The following is a 15,806-nucleotide window of genomic DNA, read 5'->3' as shown; positions in this document are numbered from 1 at the left end:
GAATTAAACATGATGATGCCCAAGATGCATTTATCCAGTCCCGGAGCAGTTGTGGTCACAGGACAGGCAGCAGCTCTTACGAATACTCATGAGCATGTCCACAAGCACCTGGCCTTCAGAAACCAAGCATCTGCATGGGAAATTTGGAGAAATTAGCTGTGGCTGCCTTCCTCTGCTTAGCTAGAAATTGGCCTAAATCAGATTCCCTCAAGGACATATGATTTTTTTGTTGTTGTTGTTGACTCTAAGTTTAGACACATTCTTTGTAGGTAGAACATAAGATATTGGAAATCTGAAATCAGCCGATTTGAAATTCCTTCCATTGACCATATCTTTGTGCAACATTCTGGCAATTTTGTGCATGGAATTTTGGATAGAGAAAAAAAAAAGCAGGCAGTCTTGAATATAATATTTCAGGTGTGATTAAAAAATGTATACTTCAAAATATGTACTTTCGTATCTTTGTGTGTTAAACTATACAATAACCATTACCTACAAAATCTCAAAGTAACGTCAATTATTCTTGGAATTTCTAGCCTCATACTTTTTTAATATGACTTCTCTGGTGTCTGTGACAATACTTAATATATATTAATTCACGCACACACACACACACACACACACACACACACACACAGAGTCAAATAATAAACATGAATAGCTAACTGGTACCTTAATTTCTTTTAGCTTTCACAACTATTAATGTCAATCCCAGAGAGAGTGTTTTCAGACATGAAAATGGTAAGTTTGAATATATGCTTGCCTTTACCTCTTGAAAAAGTGTTTTTCTTCTATAACCTCATCTTCTGAACCTTCTTGGATTAACGCTAAAAAGACAAATGAAAACAATCGCTAACTGCAGTAGAAGAGTGTGAGTTGCATTTTAAATCAATCTTTTCCTCCATGTCACTATAGATCAAAAACAATTTCTATCTGAAACTTTACCAAATAGACTTTTTTCCACTATCAGAAAGATTTCCACTGAAATGCTCAGCCCTGGTAGTTAAAAACCAAAAAGTAATTTCCTAAGAAATATTAAGATGCACCAAGTAAGTGCTGTAACGCTTGTATTCCTAGCTCTTGGGGGTAGAGGAAGAAGAATGAAGAATTCAAGATGAGCCTGTGATAGATGACAGTGTCTTTGTTAAATGTTTTCATGTGTTCATGGGATTGAGGGGGGTCTGAGAGAGAGTATGTGTTCAAATTCATGTGTGTATATATATGCATATATACACACATGCATGCATGATAGAGGAAAACCTTTGGTGTCATCCTCTGAAATACTAAACACCTTCTTTAAGACAGGTCTTTCATTAAGCTAGACTGCCTGGCCATCTAGACTAAGGGAGCCTGTCTTTCTCTGATTATACAGCACAGTGATTACCAGAAGGCACCCAGGCCTAGCATTTTTAAGTGTATTCTGGAGATCAAACTTAGATTCTTATATTTTCAAAACAAGCACTTTTACCAATGGATTTATTTCCCAACCAATGACCTTGACTTTAAAAAAAATCATGTAAGATTTTTTTACTATCTCATTTAAGCCTTTTCTTTTCTCAAACATGGAATTATTCAGAATTTAACTTATTTAAGTGCTAGTGTGGAATTAAATACAATGAATGTGAATTGTTTAATACATTGCCTGGTATAGCAATCATCAGCTTACAAGTATGAACATTCATTATCAATTGTCTGACAATCTCTCCCTCTCCAACTCTCTCTCTCTGTCTCTCTGTCTCTCTGTCTCTCTCTCTCTCTCTCTCTCTCTCTCTCTCTCTCTCTCTCTCTCTCTCTCTCTCTCTCTCTCTCTGTCACACACACACACAGACACACACAATGCCCATGGTAACTCACTAGAACATATTCTCCTTTCTCCTAGTTAACAAAGCTACTGTTCTGGAAGCTTGCTTGAAAGGAAGGAAGGGTAAGTTGTCCTTTCATCTCTTTACCATTATCTTATCACAGAGAACACAATCTCAATCATGTTAAATTTGAACTCTGCTTGAAAGAAAAGCCATAATGGCTGGAACTGCAATTTAGACTAAGTGATACTGTAATTTAACCCATCATTTCCTACTCATCAACAATTTGTCTTCATACAATACAATTTTGATTAGGGGCTATAGATTTTTTACTTTTTTTTAATCCCATTTCCTAATACCTACAGAGTCCACTTTAGGCAAAAGGCCCTTGAGCTGGGTTCTGTATGTATATCTCGTGTATCTCTCATACGCACACTGCAATAGTTTTCTCCATTGTTCAAATTTGGCTAGTGAGCTAATACTAAGTCCTCTGTACATGAACACATTCAGATCTGGGGTGCAACTCAGATCATCAAATGGCAACTTGATCTCTCACTCAGTTTTGCATTTCCCTCTAAATCACAGAATAAGGTGCTGACTTCTGTGCAATGCTATATGCATGGGGAAGAACATGGGCTTCAAACCATATCAGACTAGTGGTCCAGTCATTCTAATGATCCACCACTCATCTGCATGACTGATTTCCATTCTGTAAGCAAAGGCTGCTTCACCTGGTCATGGAGAATGATTGCCCTAAGTCTGCACTGACAGAGATGAGCACCATGGTGTCAGATGCCCAGCATGTTTACCAGATTTAGTGAGCAGACTGAGTGCTAGTTTCTGGTCCTTTTTCCTAATATATACACTAAAATGATACTCATATATTTATTCTAGGGCTAACTGCTCTTCCATTTCCTCAGGGCCATGAGCTCAGAATATGAGGTGCCACACGAGGAATGGACCTGACCAAGGACAGAGTTAAAACATTTCATTACTTGAGATCTCTTATCTTAAGGCCAGAAAGAACCATGGCCTTGACTCTTTAAGTAGTTACTGTGGCTCCCCAATTCAATCATTGCTTTAATTGACAACAGCATGCATTTCTTATAAAATTCCAATTACCCGTTAGTTATACACTAGTGAGAGCCTTGAGAGAGATGGGTGACAGTCTTGGGAAACCTGGATTGACAGGTCACCTCAGGCTTTTCTGCAGTGCCCTATTCTATAATTGCCTGTGCATCCCACTGTGCTACATTGGGCTTCCTTAGTCAGTGTCTCCTGAAGGAGCACAGCAGGCTTCATCTACAGTGCTTCCGATGTTCTATGCTGTATTTGTGCTCATATATTTATGCCTGGGATGAGAGTTATACCTGGAGGTATATAAAGAATTAGGTAACATTTCTTCCAAGTCACTTCTGTAAACAAAGACTTAGGCTGTAGGTTACTCATTATGTATTAAGCAAACTATTTTTTTTTCTGTGCTCTCTGATTGCAAGTAGAAATGAAAATTCTTCCTCCACCAAAATCTATTACTTTATTAAAAATGTGAAACTTTCACTGCTAAGATATCAGAATATTATTTAAAATTTGCTTTGTACATGATGCATATTATCTGTTATTATTTCGATATGCCAACAGTGAAAATTTCTAAACTTTTCCCCACTTAAGCTTCAAATGGGTCCGTCTATTCCGAGTGTAGTTTCTTTTGTTAGTAGTAGGAAGGTTATAAACGAACTTCTCAAGGATTGTTTTTAATCTGACTTCTAAGATGAGTCTTTTTGCCTGTTCTGCTAAGAGTGGTAGGTGTTGGGTTGTCCCTCAATGCAGGTCACCAGGAAAAACAGTTGATGAAGTGTGCTGTTTTGTCAAAAGAGCCGATGAAACTAACTCCAGGATTCTTTTAGATATGCTGCAGCTTCAAGTCACCACCACCTCTGCCTTCTACGTCTACCTCATCCTGTTCTTCAAGAGTGTGGTCCACTTGGCCTTCGTTGTGTTCTGTCTGTTCAGAAGAGTACCTATGCCTTGTGATGGCCAACATTCCTAGTGGATGATGAAACAGGAAGGTCATGCTATCTTCATCCTTCCTACATCTCAATATCTGCTGAGGGTCTAGCTTGGCTTGCTTGCTGACTTTGATGTCCACAAGGACACATATGTGTGGTTTTGTATCATTACTATAATTCTCAGAGCAGAGAAATCAACTTCACTCTATAACAAATAGTAGCTTCCAAGCACCCAATCGTCCTGACCCATCCTCTCTCAGTCCCTCTAGTAGCCCTAGCAACACAGGCCCAATGTATATAAACTCCAGTTCCTAGTCACCCCACTTCATGCCCTAGAACCAGATAGTGCCCCCAAAGCCTTTACTTCATATGCTCTAAATAACTTTATTAGGATTTAAATTTTGTGTTTTGTTTTATAAAATATAATAAAAAAATCCAGCCTAATTTTAATGTGATGTGTGTTTTTATTTGTGACAGTGATTGAAGGTTCAAAGAAACATAACAAACTGAACTAGGACATGTCTGTTGGTAATCTAATCTTAAATCCTAAATCTCAGATGACAGTTGGGAAAATATTCTGAAACAGTGGGTCCTAGGACCTGCAGCCAAGAGGAAAAGCCAAGGGGACTGCTCTCTCAGGGGAAACTAGGTCATTTGGTTTAAGTCATTCCCATGGAAACAGAAAGTATGCTGTGTGATCAACTCTGTGCCTGTTTCACAGTATCATGCTTCCCAGTCGTCACATAGTTCCCATGAGAGCTATCCAAACCCCAGAGAGGAAAGCAAATGGGAGAGATGAAAACATGAATTGTAGACCTGAGTACCTAGGTTTCAACTCTGGATTCAGAATTTAGAATCTGTGTGTGATCAAATACCGAACCATAGTTTCCTCCTGTAAAAGAAAGTTAGAGTGATGTGTTCTCTGGAGGTGTGCATATTACATGAGTTAATAAAGTTCTGTGCTGGCCAGTCCTTGAGAGCCTGGGGCTATGTTCCAGATTTTACCTTAGAAATACTGGATACCACACGCATACCTCACACAAAGGCACAGGCTTAGCTTCTACCAAGGCACCAGGCAAATTGCGTTTCTCTAAGAGTGCACTGATGTGGGTACAATTCTATCCTATAGAGCATTTAAATTCACTTTCCATTAACAGTAAAGTTTAAAAGGAGTTTGATCTCAATTCAGTGCATTTGTTTTGTAGACATAGATAATTTATGAATTATGTGCCTTCCTCTAAGTTACTCTCATTTGAGAAAAATAAAGCAAATGGCTTGAATCATCCCCAAGAATTTCCTGAAGGGCTTAAATGTCTGTTTTCCTTACACATACACATACACGTACACGTACACGTACACATACGCATTGTTCATCGATTCTCAGTCCTTCTTTGGGAAAGGCTCTGCTTTACTCTGGCATCACAGTAGTCTTCCCCTCTGCCATCAGTAGAAGCTCTGCCTTTACCCGTGAGTACCTACCATGCCCTTGCTCTGTCTGGGAGAGCACTAATGAAGTGGGCTATGGGCTGCAGGTAGCACAGGGACTACTAATGCTCTCAGGATGTGAACAGCATTCTGACACTTACCTCTTCCACACTCAGTGGGCTCTGAAGTTCTTAAACTTGCCACATGAAAGATTCAGGTGAAGCCAAGCACATTTCTGAGGAGGAAGAGAGTTGTGCATCCGTCTTCATCTAAGGCTTGTTCACCAAAATTGATACATATAGGAAAGCCATGTGCTTTGATGGTAGGATTCTAGACCAGAAATCATACCTCAAAAAATTTTAAGAGTCTAAGAGAGTTGTTCTCTTAGTCTTTCCCTCCCACAGTGATCTATCAACATGTATATTTAATTACAAAATCCCATGATTGATAATTCTGTAAAAATTTCTAATCATTGTAAATATCTTTTCCTTAAACATTTTTCAATATTTGAAAGCATTCATTTGACCCGCGGATCCCGGCCCGCAGCAGCTCTCTGCTCTGAAACCCCGTGGGAGAGAGACCTCACCGCCTGGTCAGGTGGGCACTCCTGAGGCTGCAGAGTGGAGGAGACCACCAACATTGCCCACCCCTGCCCACATCCCTGGCCCAAGAGGAAAATGTATAAGGCCTCTGGGTTCCCGTAGGGGAGGGCCTAGGAGCAGCAGGACCCCTGCGCCTGAGACACCGCCGGAACCTGAAGGAAACAGACAGGATAAACAGTTCTCTGCACCCAAATCCCGTGGGAGGGAGAGCTAAACCTACAGAGAGGCAGACACACCTGGGAAACCAGAATAGACTGCACTCTGCACACATCCAGACACCAGAGGAAAACACCAAACGCCATCTGGAACCCTGGTGCACAAAGGCTCCCGGAAAGAGCGGCGCAGATCTTCCCGGTTGCTGCTGCCGCAGAGAGGACTTAGGCAGTACCCCACGAGCAAACTTGAGCCTGGAAACCACAGGTAAGACCAACTTTTCCGCTGCAAGAAACCTGCCTGGTGAACTCAGGACACACAGAGGCAAAATTCCTCTAGGACCGGGCACTTCCTGTGTTTACCGGAAGTCCCACACCTGCGGATCCTGGCCCGCAGCAGCTCTCTGCTCCCAAACCCCGTGGGAGAGAGACCTCACCGCCTGGTCAGGTGGGCACACCAGAGGCTGCAGAGCGGAGGAGACCACCAACACTGCCCACCCCTGCCCACATCCCTGGCCCAAGAGGAAACTGTATAAGGCCTCTGGGTTCCCATAGGGGAGGGCCCAGGAGCGGCAGGACCCCTGCGCCTGAGACACTGCCGGAACCTGAAGGAAACAGACCAGATAAACAGTTCTCTGCACCCAAATCCCGTGAGAGGGAGAGCTAAACCTTCAGAGAGGCAGACACGCCTGGGAAACCAGAAGAGACTGCACTCAGCACACACGTCTCGGACACCAGAGGAAAACACCAAACGCCATCTGGAACCCTAGTGCACGGAAGCTCCCAGAAAGGGCGGCGCATATCTTCCTGGTTGCTGCCGCTGCAGAGAGCTTGTGGGCAGCACCCCGCGAGCAAACTTGAGCCTCGGGACCACAGGTAAGACCAACTTTTCTGCTGCAAGTGACCTGCCTGGTGAACTCAAGACACAGGCCCACAGGAATAGCTGAAGACCTGTAGATAGGAAAAACTACATGCCCGAAAGCAGAACACTCTGTCCCCATAACTGGCTGAAAGAAAACAGGAAAACAGGTCTACAGCACTCCTGACACACAGGCTTATAGGACAGTCTAGCCACTGTCAGAAATAGCAGAACAAAGTAACACTAGAGAAAATCTGATGGTGAGAGGCAAGCGCAGGAACCCAAGCAACAGAAACCAAGACTACATAGCATCATCGGAGCCCAATTCTCCCACCAAAATAAACATGGAATATCCAAACACACCAGAAAAGCAAGATCTAGTTTCAAAATCATATTTGATCATGATGCTGGAGGACTTCAAGAAAGACGAGAAGAACTCCCTTAGAGAACAAGTAGAAGCCTACAGAGAGGAATCACAAAAATGCCTGAAAAAATTCCAGGAAAACATAAATAAACAGGTAGAAACCCATAGAGAGGAGACACAAAAATCCCTGAAAGAATTCCAGGAAAACACAATCAAACAGTTGAAGGAATTAAAAATGGAAATAGAAACCACACCGGCGGATCCCGGACCGCAGCAGCTCTCTGCTCCCAAACCCCGTGGGAGAGAGACCTCAACGCCTGATCAGGTGGGCACTCCTGAGGCTGCAGAGCGGAGGAGACCACCAACACTGCCCACCCCTGCCCACATCCCTGGCCCAAGAGGCAACTGTATAAGGCCTCTGGGTTCCCATAGGGGAGGGCCCGGGAGCGGCAGGACCCCTGCGTCTGAGACACTGCCGGAACCTGAAGGAAACAGACCGGATAAACAGTTCTCTGCAACCAAATCCCGTGGGAGGGAGAGCTGAAACTTCAGACAGGCAGACACGCCTGGGAAACCAGAAGAGACTGCACTCTGTGCACATCCAGGCGCCAGAGGAAAACACCAAACGTCATCTGAAACCCTGGTGCACAGAGGCTCCCGGAAGGAGCGGCACAGATTTTCCCGGTTCCTGCCACAGCGGAGAGGACTTAGGCAGTACCCCACGAGCAAACTTGAGCCTTGGAACCACAGGTAGGACCAACTTTTCCCCTGCAAGAAACCTGCCTGGTGAACTCAAGACACAGGCCCACAGGAACAGCTGAAGACCTGTAGAGAGGAAAAACTACACGCCCGAAAGCAGAACACTCTGTCCCCATAACTGGCTGAAAGAAAACAGGAAAACAGGTCTACAGCACTCCTGACACACAGGCTTATAGGACAGTCTAGCCACTGTCAGAAATAGCAGAACAAAGTAACACTAGAGATAATCTGATGGCGAGAGGCAAGCACAGGAACCCAAGCAACAGAAACCAAGACTACATGGCATCATCGGAGCCCAATTCTCCCACCAAAGCAAACACGGAATATCCAAACACACCAGAAAAGCAAGACCTAGTTTCAAAATCATATTTGATCATGATGCTGGAGGACTTCAAGAAAGACATAAAGAACTCCCTTAGAGAACAAGTAGAAGCCTACAGAGAGGAATCGCAAAAATCGCTGAAAGAATACCAGGAAAACACAATCAAACAGTTGAAGGAATTAAAAATGGAAATAGAAGCAATCAAGAAAGAACACATGGAAACAAACCTGGACATAGAAAATCAAAAGAAAAGACAAGGAACTGTAGATACAAGCTTCACCAACAGAATTCAAGAGATGGAAGAGAGAATCTCGGGAGCAGAAGATTCCATAGAAATCATTGACTCAACTGTCAAAGATAATGTAAAGCGGAAAAAGCTACTGGTCCAAAACATACAGGAAATCCAGGACTCAATGAGAAGATCAAACCTAAGGATAATAGGTATAGAAGAGAGTGAAGACTCCCAGCTCAAAGGACCAGTAAATATCTTCAACAAAATCATAGAAGAAAACTTCCCTAACCTAAAAAAAGAGATAGCCATAGGCATACAAGAAGCCTACAGAACTCCAAATAGATTGGACCAGAAAAGAAACACCTCCCGTCACATAATTTTCAAAACACCAAACGCACAAAATAAAGAAAGAATATTAAAAGCAGTAAGGGAAAAAGGTCAAGTAACATATAAAGGCAGACCTATCAGAATCACACCAGACTTTTCGCCAGAAACTATGAAGGCCAGAAGATCCTGGACAGATGTCATACAGACCCTAAGAGAACACAAATGCCAGCCCAGGTTACTGTATCCTGCAAAACTCTCAATTAACATAGATGGAGAAACCAAGATATTCCATGACAAAACCAAATTTACACAATATCTTTCTACAAGTCCAGCACTACAAAGGATAATAAAGGGTAAAGCCCAACATAAGGAGGCAAGCTATACCCTAGAAGCAAGAAACTAATCATCTTGGCAACAAAACAAAGAGAATGAAAGCACACAAACATAACCTCACTTCCAAATATGAATATAACGGGAAGCAATAATCACTATTCCTTAATATCTCTCAATATCAATGGCCTCAACTCCCCAATAAAAAGACATAGATTAACAAACTGGATACGCAACGAGGACCCTGCATTCTGCTGCCTACAGGAAACACACCTCAGAGACAAAGACAGACATTACCTCAGAGTGAAAGGCTGGAAAACAATTTTCCAAGCAAATGGTCAGAAGAAGCAAGCTGGAGTAGCCATTCTAATATCAAATAAAATCAATTTTCAACTAAAAGTCATCAAAAAAGATAAGGAAGGACACTTCATATTCATCAAAGGAAAAATCCACCAAGATGAACTCTCAATCCTAAATATCTATGCCCCAAATACAAGGGCACCTACATATGTAAAAGAAACCTTACTAAAGCTCAAAACACACATTGCACCTCACACAATAATAGTGGGAGATTTCAACACCCCACTCTCATCAATGGACAGATCATGGAAACAGAAATTAAACAGAGATGTAGACAGACTAAGAGAAGTCATGAGCCAAATGGACTTAACGGATATTTATAGAACATTCTATCCTAAAGCAAAAGGATATACCTTCTTCTCAGCTCCTCATGGTACTTTCTCCAAAATTGACCATATAATTGGTCAAAAAACGGGCCTCAACAGGTACAGAAAGTTAGAAATAATCCCATGCGTGCTATCGGACCACCACGGCCTAAAACTGGTCTTCAATAACAAAAGGGAAGAATGCCCACATATATGTGGAAATTGAACAATGCTCTACTCAATGATAACCTGGTCAAGAAAGAAATAAAGAAAGAAATTAAAAACTTTTTAGAATTTAATGAAAATGAAGGTACAACATACCCAAACTTATGGGACACAATGAAAGCTGTGCTAAGAGGAAAACTCATAGCGCTGAGTGCCTGCAGAAAGAAACAGGAAAGAGCATATGTCAGCAGGTTGACAGCACACCTAAAAGCTCTAGAACAAAAAGAAGCAAATACACCCAGGAGGAGTAGAAGGCAGGAAATAATCAAACTCAGAGCTGAAATCAACCAAGTAGAAACAAAAAGGACCATAGAAAGAATCAACAGAACCAAAAGTTGGTTCTTTGAGAAAATCAACAAGATAGATAAACCCTTAGCCAGACTAACGAGAGGACACAGAGAGTGCGTCCAAATTAACAAAATCAGAAATGAAAAGGGAGACATAACTACATATTCAGAGGAAATTCAAAAAATCATCAGATCTTACTATAAAAACCTATATTCAACAAAACTTGAAAATCTTCAGGAAATGGACAATTTCCTAGACAGATACCAGGTATCGAAGTTAAATCAGGAACAGATAAACCAGTTAAACAACCCCATAACTCCTAAGGAAATAGAAGCAGTCATTAAAGGTCTCCCAACCAAAAAGATCCCAGGTCCAGACGGGTTTAGTGCAGAATTCTATCAAACCTTCATAGAAGACCTTATACCAATATTATCCAAACTATTCCACAAAATTGAAACAGATGGAGCCCTACCGAATTCCTTCTATGAAGCCACAATTACTCTTATACCTAAACCACACAAAGACCCAACAAAGAAAGAGAACTTCAGACCAATTTCCCTTATGAATATCGACGCAAAAATACTCAATAAAATTCTGGCAAACCGAATTCAAGAGCACATCAAAACAATCATCCACCATAATCAAGTAGGCTTCATCCCAGGCATGCAGGGATGGTTTAATATAAGGAAAACCATCAACGTGGTCCATCATATAAACAAACTGAAAGAACAGAACCACATGATCATTTCATTAGATGCTGAGAAAGCATTTGACAAAATTCAACACCCCTTCATGATAAAAGTCCTGGAAAGAATAGGTATTCAAGGCCCATACCTAAACATAGTAAAAGCCATATACAGCAAACCAGTTGCTAACATTAAACTAAATGGAGAGAAACTTGAAGCAATCCCACTAAAATCAGGGACTAGACAAGGCTGCCCACTCTCTCCCTACTTATTCAATATAGTTCTTGAAGTTCTAGCCAGAGCAATCAGACAACAAAAGGAGATCAAGGGGATACAGATCGGAAAAGAAGAGGTCAAAATATCACTATTTGCAGACGACATGATAGTATATTTAAGTGATCCCAAAAGTTCCACCAGAGAACTACTAAAGCTGATAAACAACTTCAGCAAAGTGGCTGGGTATAAAATTAACTCAAATAAATCAGTTGCCTTCCTCTATACAAAAGAGAAACAAGCCGAGAAAGAAATTAGGGAAACGACACCCTTCATAATAGACCCAAATAATATAAAGTACCTCGGTGTGACTTTAACCAAGCAAGTAAAAGATCTGTACAATAAGAACTTCAAGACACTGAGGAAAGAAATTGAGAAGACCTCAGAAGATGGAAAGATCTCCCATGCTCATGGATTGGCAGGATTAATATAGTAAAAATGGCCATTTTACCAAAAGCAATCTACAGATTCAATGCAATCCCCATCAAAATACCAATCCAATTCTTCAAAGAGTTAGACAGAACAATTTGCAAATTCATCTGGAATAACAAAAAACCCAGGATAGCTAAAGCTATCCTCAACAATAAGAGGACTTCAGGGGGAATCACTATCCCTGAACTCAAGCAGTATTACAGAGCAATAGTGATAAAAACTGCATGGTATTGGTACAGAGACAGACAGATAGACCAATGGAATAGAATTGAAGACCCAGAAATGAACCCACACACCTATGGTCACTTGATTTTTGACAAAGGAGCCAAAACCATCCAATGGAAAAAAGATAGCATTTTCAGCAAATGGTGCTGGTTCAACTGGAGGTCAACATGTAGAAGAATGCAGATCGATCCATGCTTATCACCCTGTACAAAGCTTAAGTCCAAGTGGATCAAGGACCTCCACATCAAACCAGACACACTCAAACTACTAGAAGAAAAACTAGGGAAGCATCTGGAACACTTGGGCACTGGAAAAAATTTCCTGAACAAAACACCAATGGCTTATGCTCTAAGATCAAGAATCGACAAATGGGATCTCATAAAACTGCAAAGCTTCTGTAAGGCAAAGGACACTGTGGTTAGGACAAAACGGCAACCAACAGATTGGGAAAAGATCTTTACCAATCCTACAACAGATAGAGGCCTTATATCCAAAATATACAAAGAACTCAAGAAGTTAGACCGCAGGGACACAAATAACCCTATTAAAAAATGGGGTTCAGAGCTGAACAAAAATTCACAGCTGAGGAATGCCGAATGGCTGAGAAACACCTAAAGAAATGTTCAACATCTTTAGTCATAAGGGAAATGCAAATCAAAACAACCCTGAGATTTCACCTCACACCAGTGAGAATGGCTAAGATCAAAAACTCAGGTGACAGCAGATGCTGGCGAGGATGCGGAGAAAGAGGAACACTCCTCCATTGTTGGTGGGATTGCAGACTGGTAAAACCATTCTGGAAATCAGTCTGGAGGTTCCTCAGAAAATTGGACATTGAACTGCCTGAGGATCCAGCCATACCTCTCTTGGGCATATACCCAAAAGATGTCTCAACATATAAAAGAGACACGTGCTCCACTATGTTCATCGCAGCCTTATTTATAATAGCCAGAAACTGGAAAGAACCCAGATGCCCTTCAACAGAGGAATGGATACAGAAAATGTGGTACATCTACACAATGGAATATTACTCAGCTATCAAAAACAACGAGTTTATGAAATTCGTAGGCAAATGGTTGGAACTGGAAAATATCATCCTGAGTGAGCTAACCCACTCACAGAAAGACATACATGGTATGCACTCATTGATAAGTGGCTATTAGCCCAAATGCTTGAATTACCCTAGATCCCTAGAACAAAGGAAACTCAAGACGGATGATCAAAATGTGAATGCTTCACTCCTTCTTTAAATGAGGAAAAAGAATACCCTTGGCAGGGAAGGGAGAGGCAAAGATTAAAACAGAGACTGAAGGAACACCCATTCAGAGCCTGCCCCACAGGTGGCCCATACATATACAGCCACCCAATTAGACAAGATGGATGAAGCAAAGAAGTGCAGACCGACAGGAGCCGGATGTAGATCGCTCCTGAGAGACACAGCCAGAATACAGCAAATACAGAGGCGAATGCCAGCAGCAAACCACTGAACTGAGAATAGGTCCCCCGTTGAAGGAATCAGAGAAAGAACTGGAAGAGCTTGAAGGGGCTCGAGACCCCAAAAGTACAACAATGTCAAGCAACCAGAGCTTCCAGGGACTAAGCCACTACCTAAAGACTATACATGGACTGACCCTGGACTCTGTCCCCATAGGTAGCAATGAATATCCTAGTAAGATCACCAATGGAAGGGGAAGCCCTGGGTCCTGCTAAGACTGAACCCCCAGTGAACTAGACTATGCGGGGAGGGTGGCAATGGGGGGAGGTTTGGGAGGGGAACACCCACAAGGAAGGGGAGGGGGGAGGGTGATGTCTGTCCGGAAACCGGGAAAGGGAATAACACTTGAAATGTATATAAGAAATACTCAAGATAATAAAAAAAATAATAAAATAAAAAAAAAAACTGTCACTTGAGTGTAGGACAAGACAAACCAACAGAAGGAAAAGACTCCAAGAGAAGGCAGAAGAAGCTGACCCATTCATTCATACACTCAGGAATCTTATAAAAACACTAAACAGGAAGCTATAATAAATAAGCAGATGACCTGGTTTAGACCTGGGCAGGCCCTGTGCAGGCTGCCTCAGTCTCTGTGAGTTCATATAAGCTTTGCTCACATTGATCTAATGGCTTGTTTTCTTGGTGTCCTCTACCCATTCTGGTGTTTGACTAATAAACTCTGCCAAGACAGGGTGATCAGTCCTTCAAAATCTGCATTTCAAGAGTCTGTCAGTTGATTTTGGGCCAGAAGGCTGAAGACTTGTGCTCACATGTTGCTAACAGGGGACTGTGCTAGTGGAGATTTGTCTCCACAACCTCTCAGTTCTGGAAGCCATATTAGGCTTCCTATGTGTATAGATATTTGGTCATTCCCAGATTTCTGACGGGGTTGAAGACTGATTATAGTCTCATAACCTATCAGGCTGTATAAATCTGAATATACATATTTTATTGGATAGTTATCAGATAGTATACAAGCTTGCCAAGATATAATATAGATAACATGGTTAATGAACAGAATTGATGGACTGGGTGATCAGCATACTGTTGGTTTTATAAATTGCAGAATGGTAATAATGCTTAGTTCACCTATGTATAGGGAAAAGGTTTTTTAACTGGACAAAAAGGGGGAAATGTTGTGGTTTGCCTTAAAATTTTCTCTGAATTTGTTAAATAAAGGCAAGAGCGTGAGATTTGGACAGAGGGAAAAGTCAGGAGCAAGAGGGGGATTAGATTCAGAGAATAGGGTTAGAGAGGACAGTTGGCGACAGTTGAGCCAGTGGAACCTGAAGGGGGGGGGGAGAGGATGGAACAGTTGAGAGTGTGAGGGGAACAGAAGGAAGCTGAGGAGGAGAAGGGAACGGTTGAGAGACAGGATGGGGAACTGAGAAGAGTTAGAAGAGACAGGAGATGGAGAGAGGGGAGAAGCTAGGAGTCGTAAGAGAAAGAGAAACTAAAGCATGAAAGGGTTGATATATTTGGGAGAGTGAGTAAAGACAGTTTAGAAACACGATGGGGAACCGAGAAGAGTTAGAGGAGACAGGAGATGGAGAGAGGGGAGAAGCTAGGAGTCGTTGCAAGAGAAGGAGAAACTAAAACATAAAAGAGTTGATATATTTGGGAGAGTGAGTAAAGAAAAGAGAGAGAGAGAGGAGAAGCAAGGAGTCGTTGTGGGAGAAGGAGAAGCTGGAGACTTGGTAAATAAAAGGTGCAAGGGATAGATGGTACCTGGCTTTGTATGTTTAAGTGGGCAATTATATCTTACCAATTGGATCTAAAAAAAAAAATGGAAATAGAAGCAATCAAGAAAGAACACATGGAAACAACCCTGGATATAGAAAATCAAAAGAAGAGACAAGGAGCTGTAGATACAAGCTTCACCAACAGAATACAAGAGATGGAAGAGAGAATCTCGGGAGCAGAAGATTCCATAGAAATCATTGACTCAACTGTCAAAGATAATGTAAAGCAGAAAAAGCTACTTGTCCAAAACATACAGGAAATCCAGGACTCAATGAGAAGATCAAACCTAAGGATAATAGGTATAGAAGAGAGTGAAGACTCCCAGCTCAAAGGACCACTAAATACCTTCAACAAAATCATAGAAGAAAACTTCCCTAACCTAAAAAAAGAGATACCCATAGGCATACAAGAAGCCTACAGAACTCCAAGTAGATTGGACCAGAAATGAAAGCATTCATTTTTTTCTCCCACTGTGTGACATACACATTATATTATATGTTAAGATTTAGTCTCATGATGAAATTTAACTATGTTGTGGAGAACATATTCCAGTTTCTATGCACATGCCAATTCAATTGCAGAAAGCCTAATGTA

The 15,806-nt window shown here is 41.6% G+C and overlaps 1 gene segment (V, D, J or C); it reads left to right on the top strand.

The window, feature by feature from the left end:
• LOC148000180 (T-cell receptor gamma chain C region 5/10-13-like) overlaps positions 1–4,250 on the top strand; it is a 34,083-nt gene extending 29,833 nt beyond the window's left edge. Inside the window, 3 exon segments of the C gene segment in view lie at positions 688–741; positions 1,880–1,924; positions 3,707–4,250. Coding sequence covers positions 688–741; positions 1,880–1,924; positions 3,707–3,849 — 242 coding nt within the window.
• Positions 4,251–15,806: the final 11,556 nt, after the last annotated feature.

Source organism: Rattus norvegicus, chromosome 17, assembly GCF_021556685.1.
Source record: "Rattus norvegicus strain SHRSP/BbbUtx chromosome 17, alternate assembly SHRSP_T2T, whole genome shotgun sequence".
Classification (NCBI taxonomy): domain Eukaryota; kingdom Metazoa; phylum Chordata; class Mammalia; order Rodentia; family Muridae; genus Rattus; species Rattus norvegicus.
The sequence above is the reverse complement of the archived record's forward strand: the minus strand, read 5'-3'. Positions and strand labels throughout refer to the sequence as shown.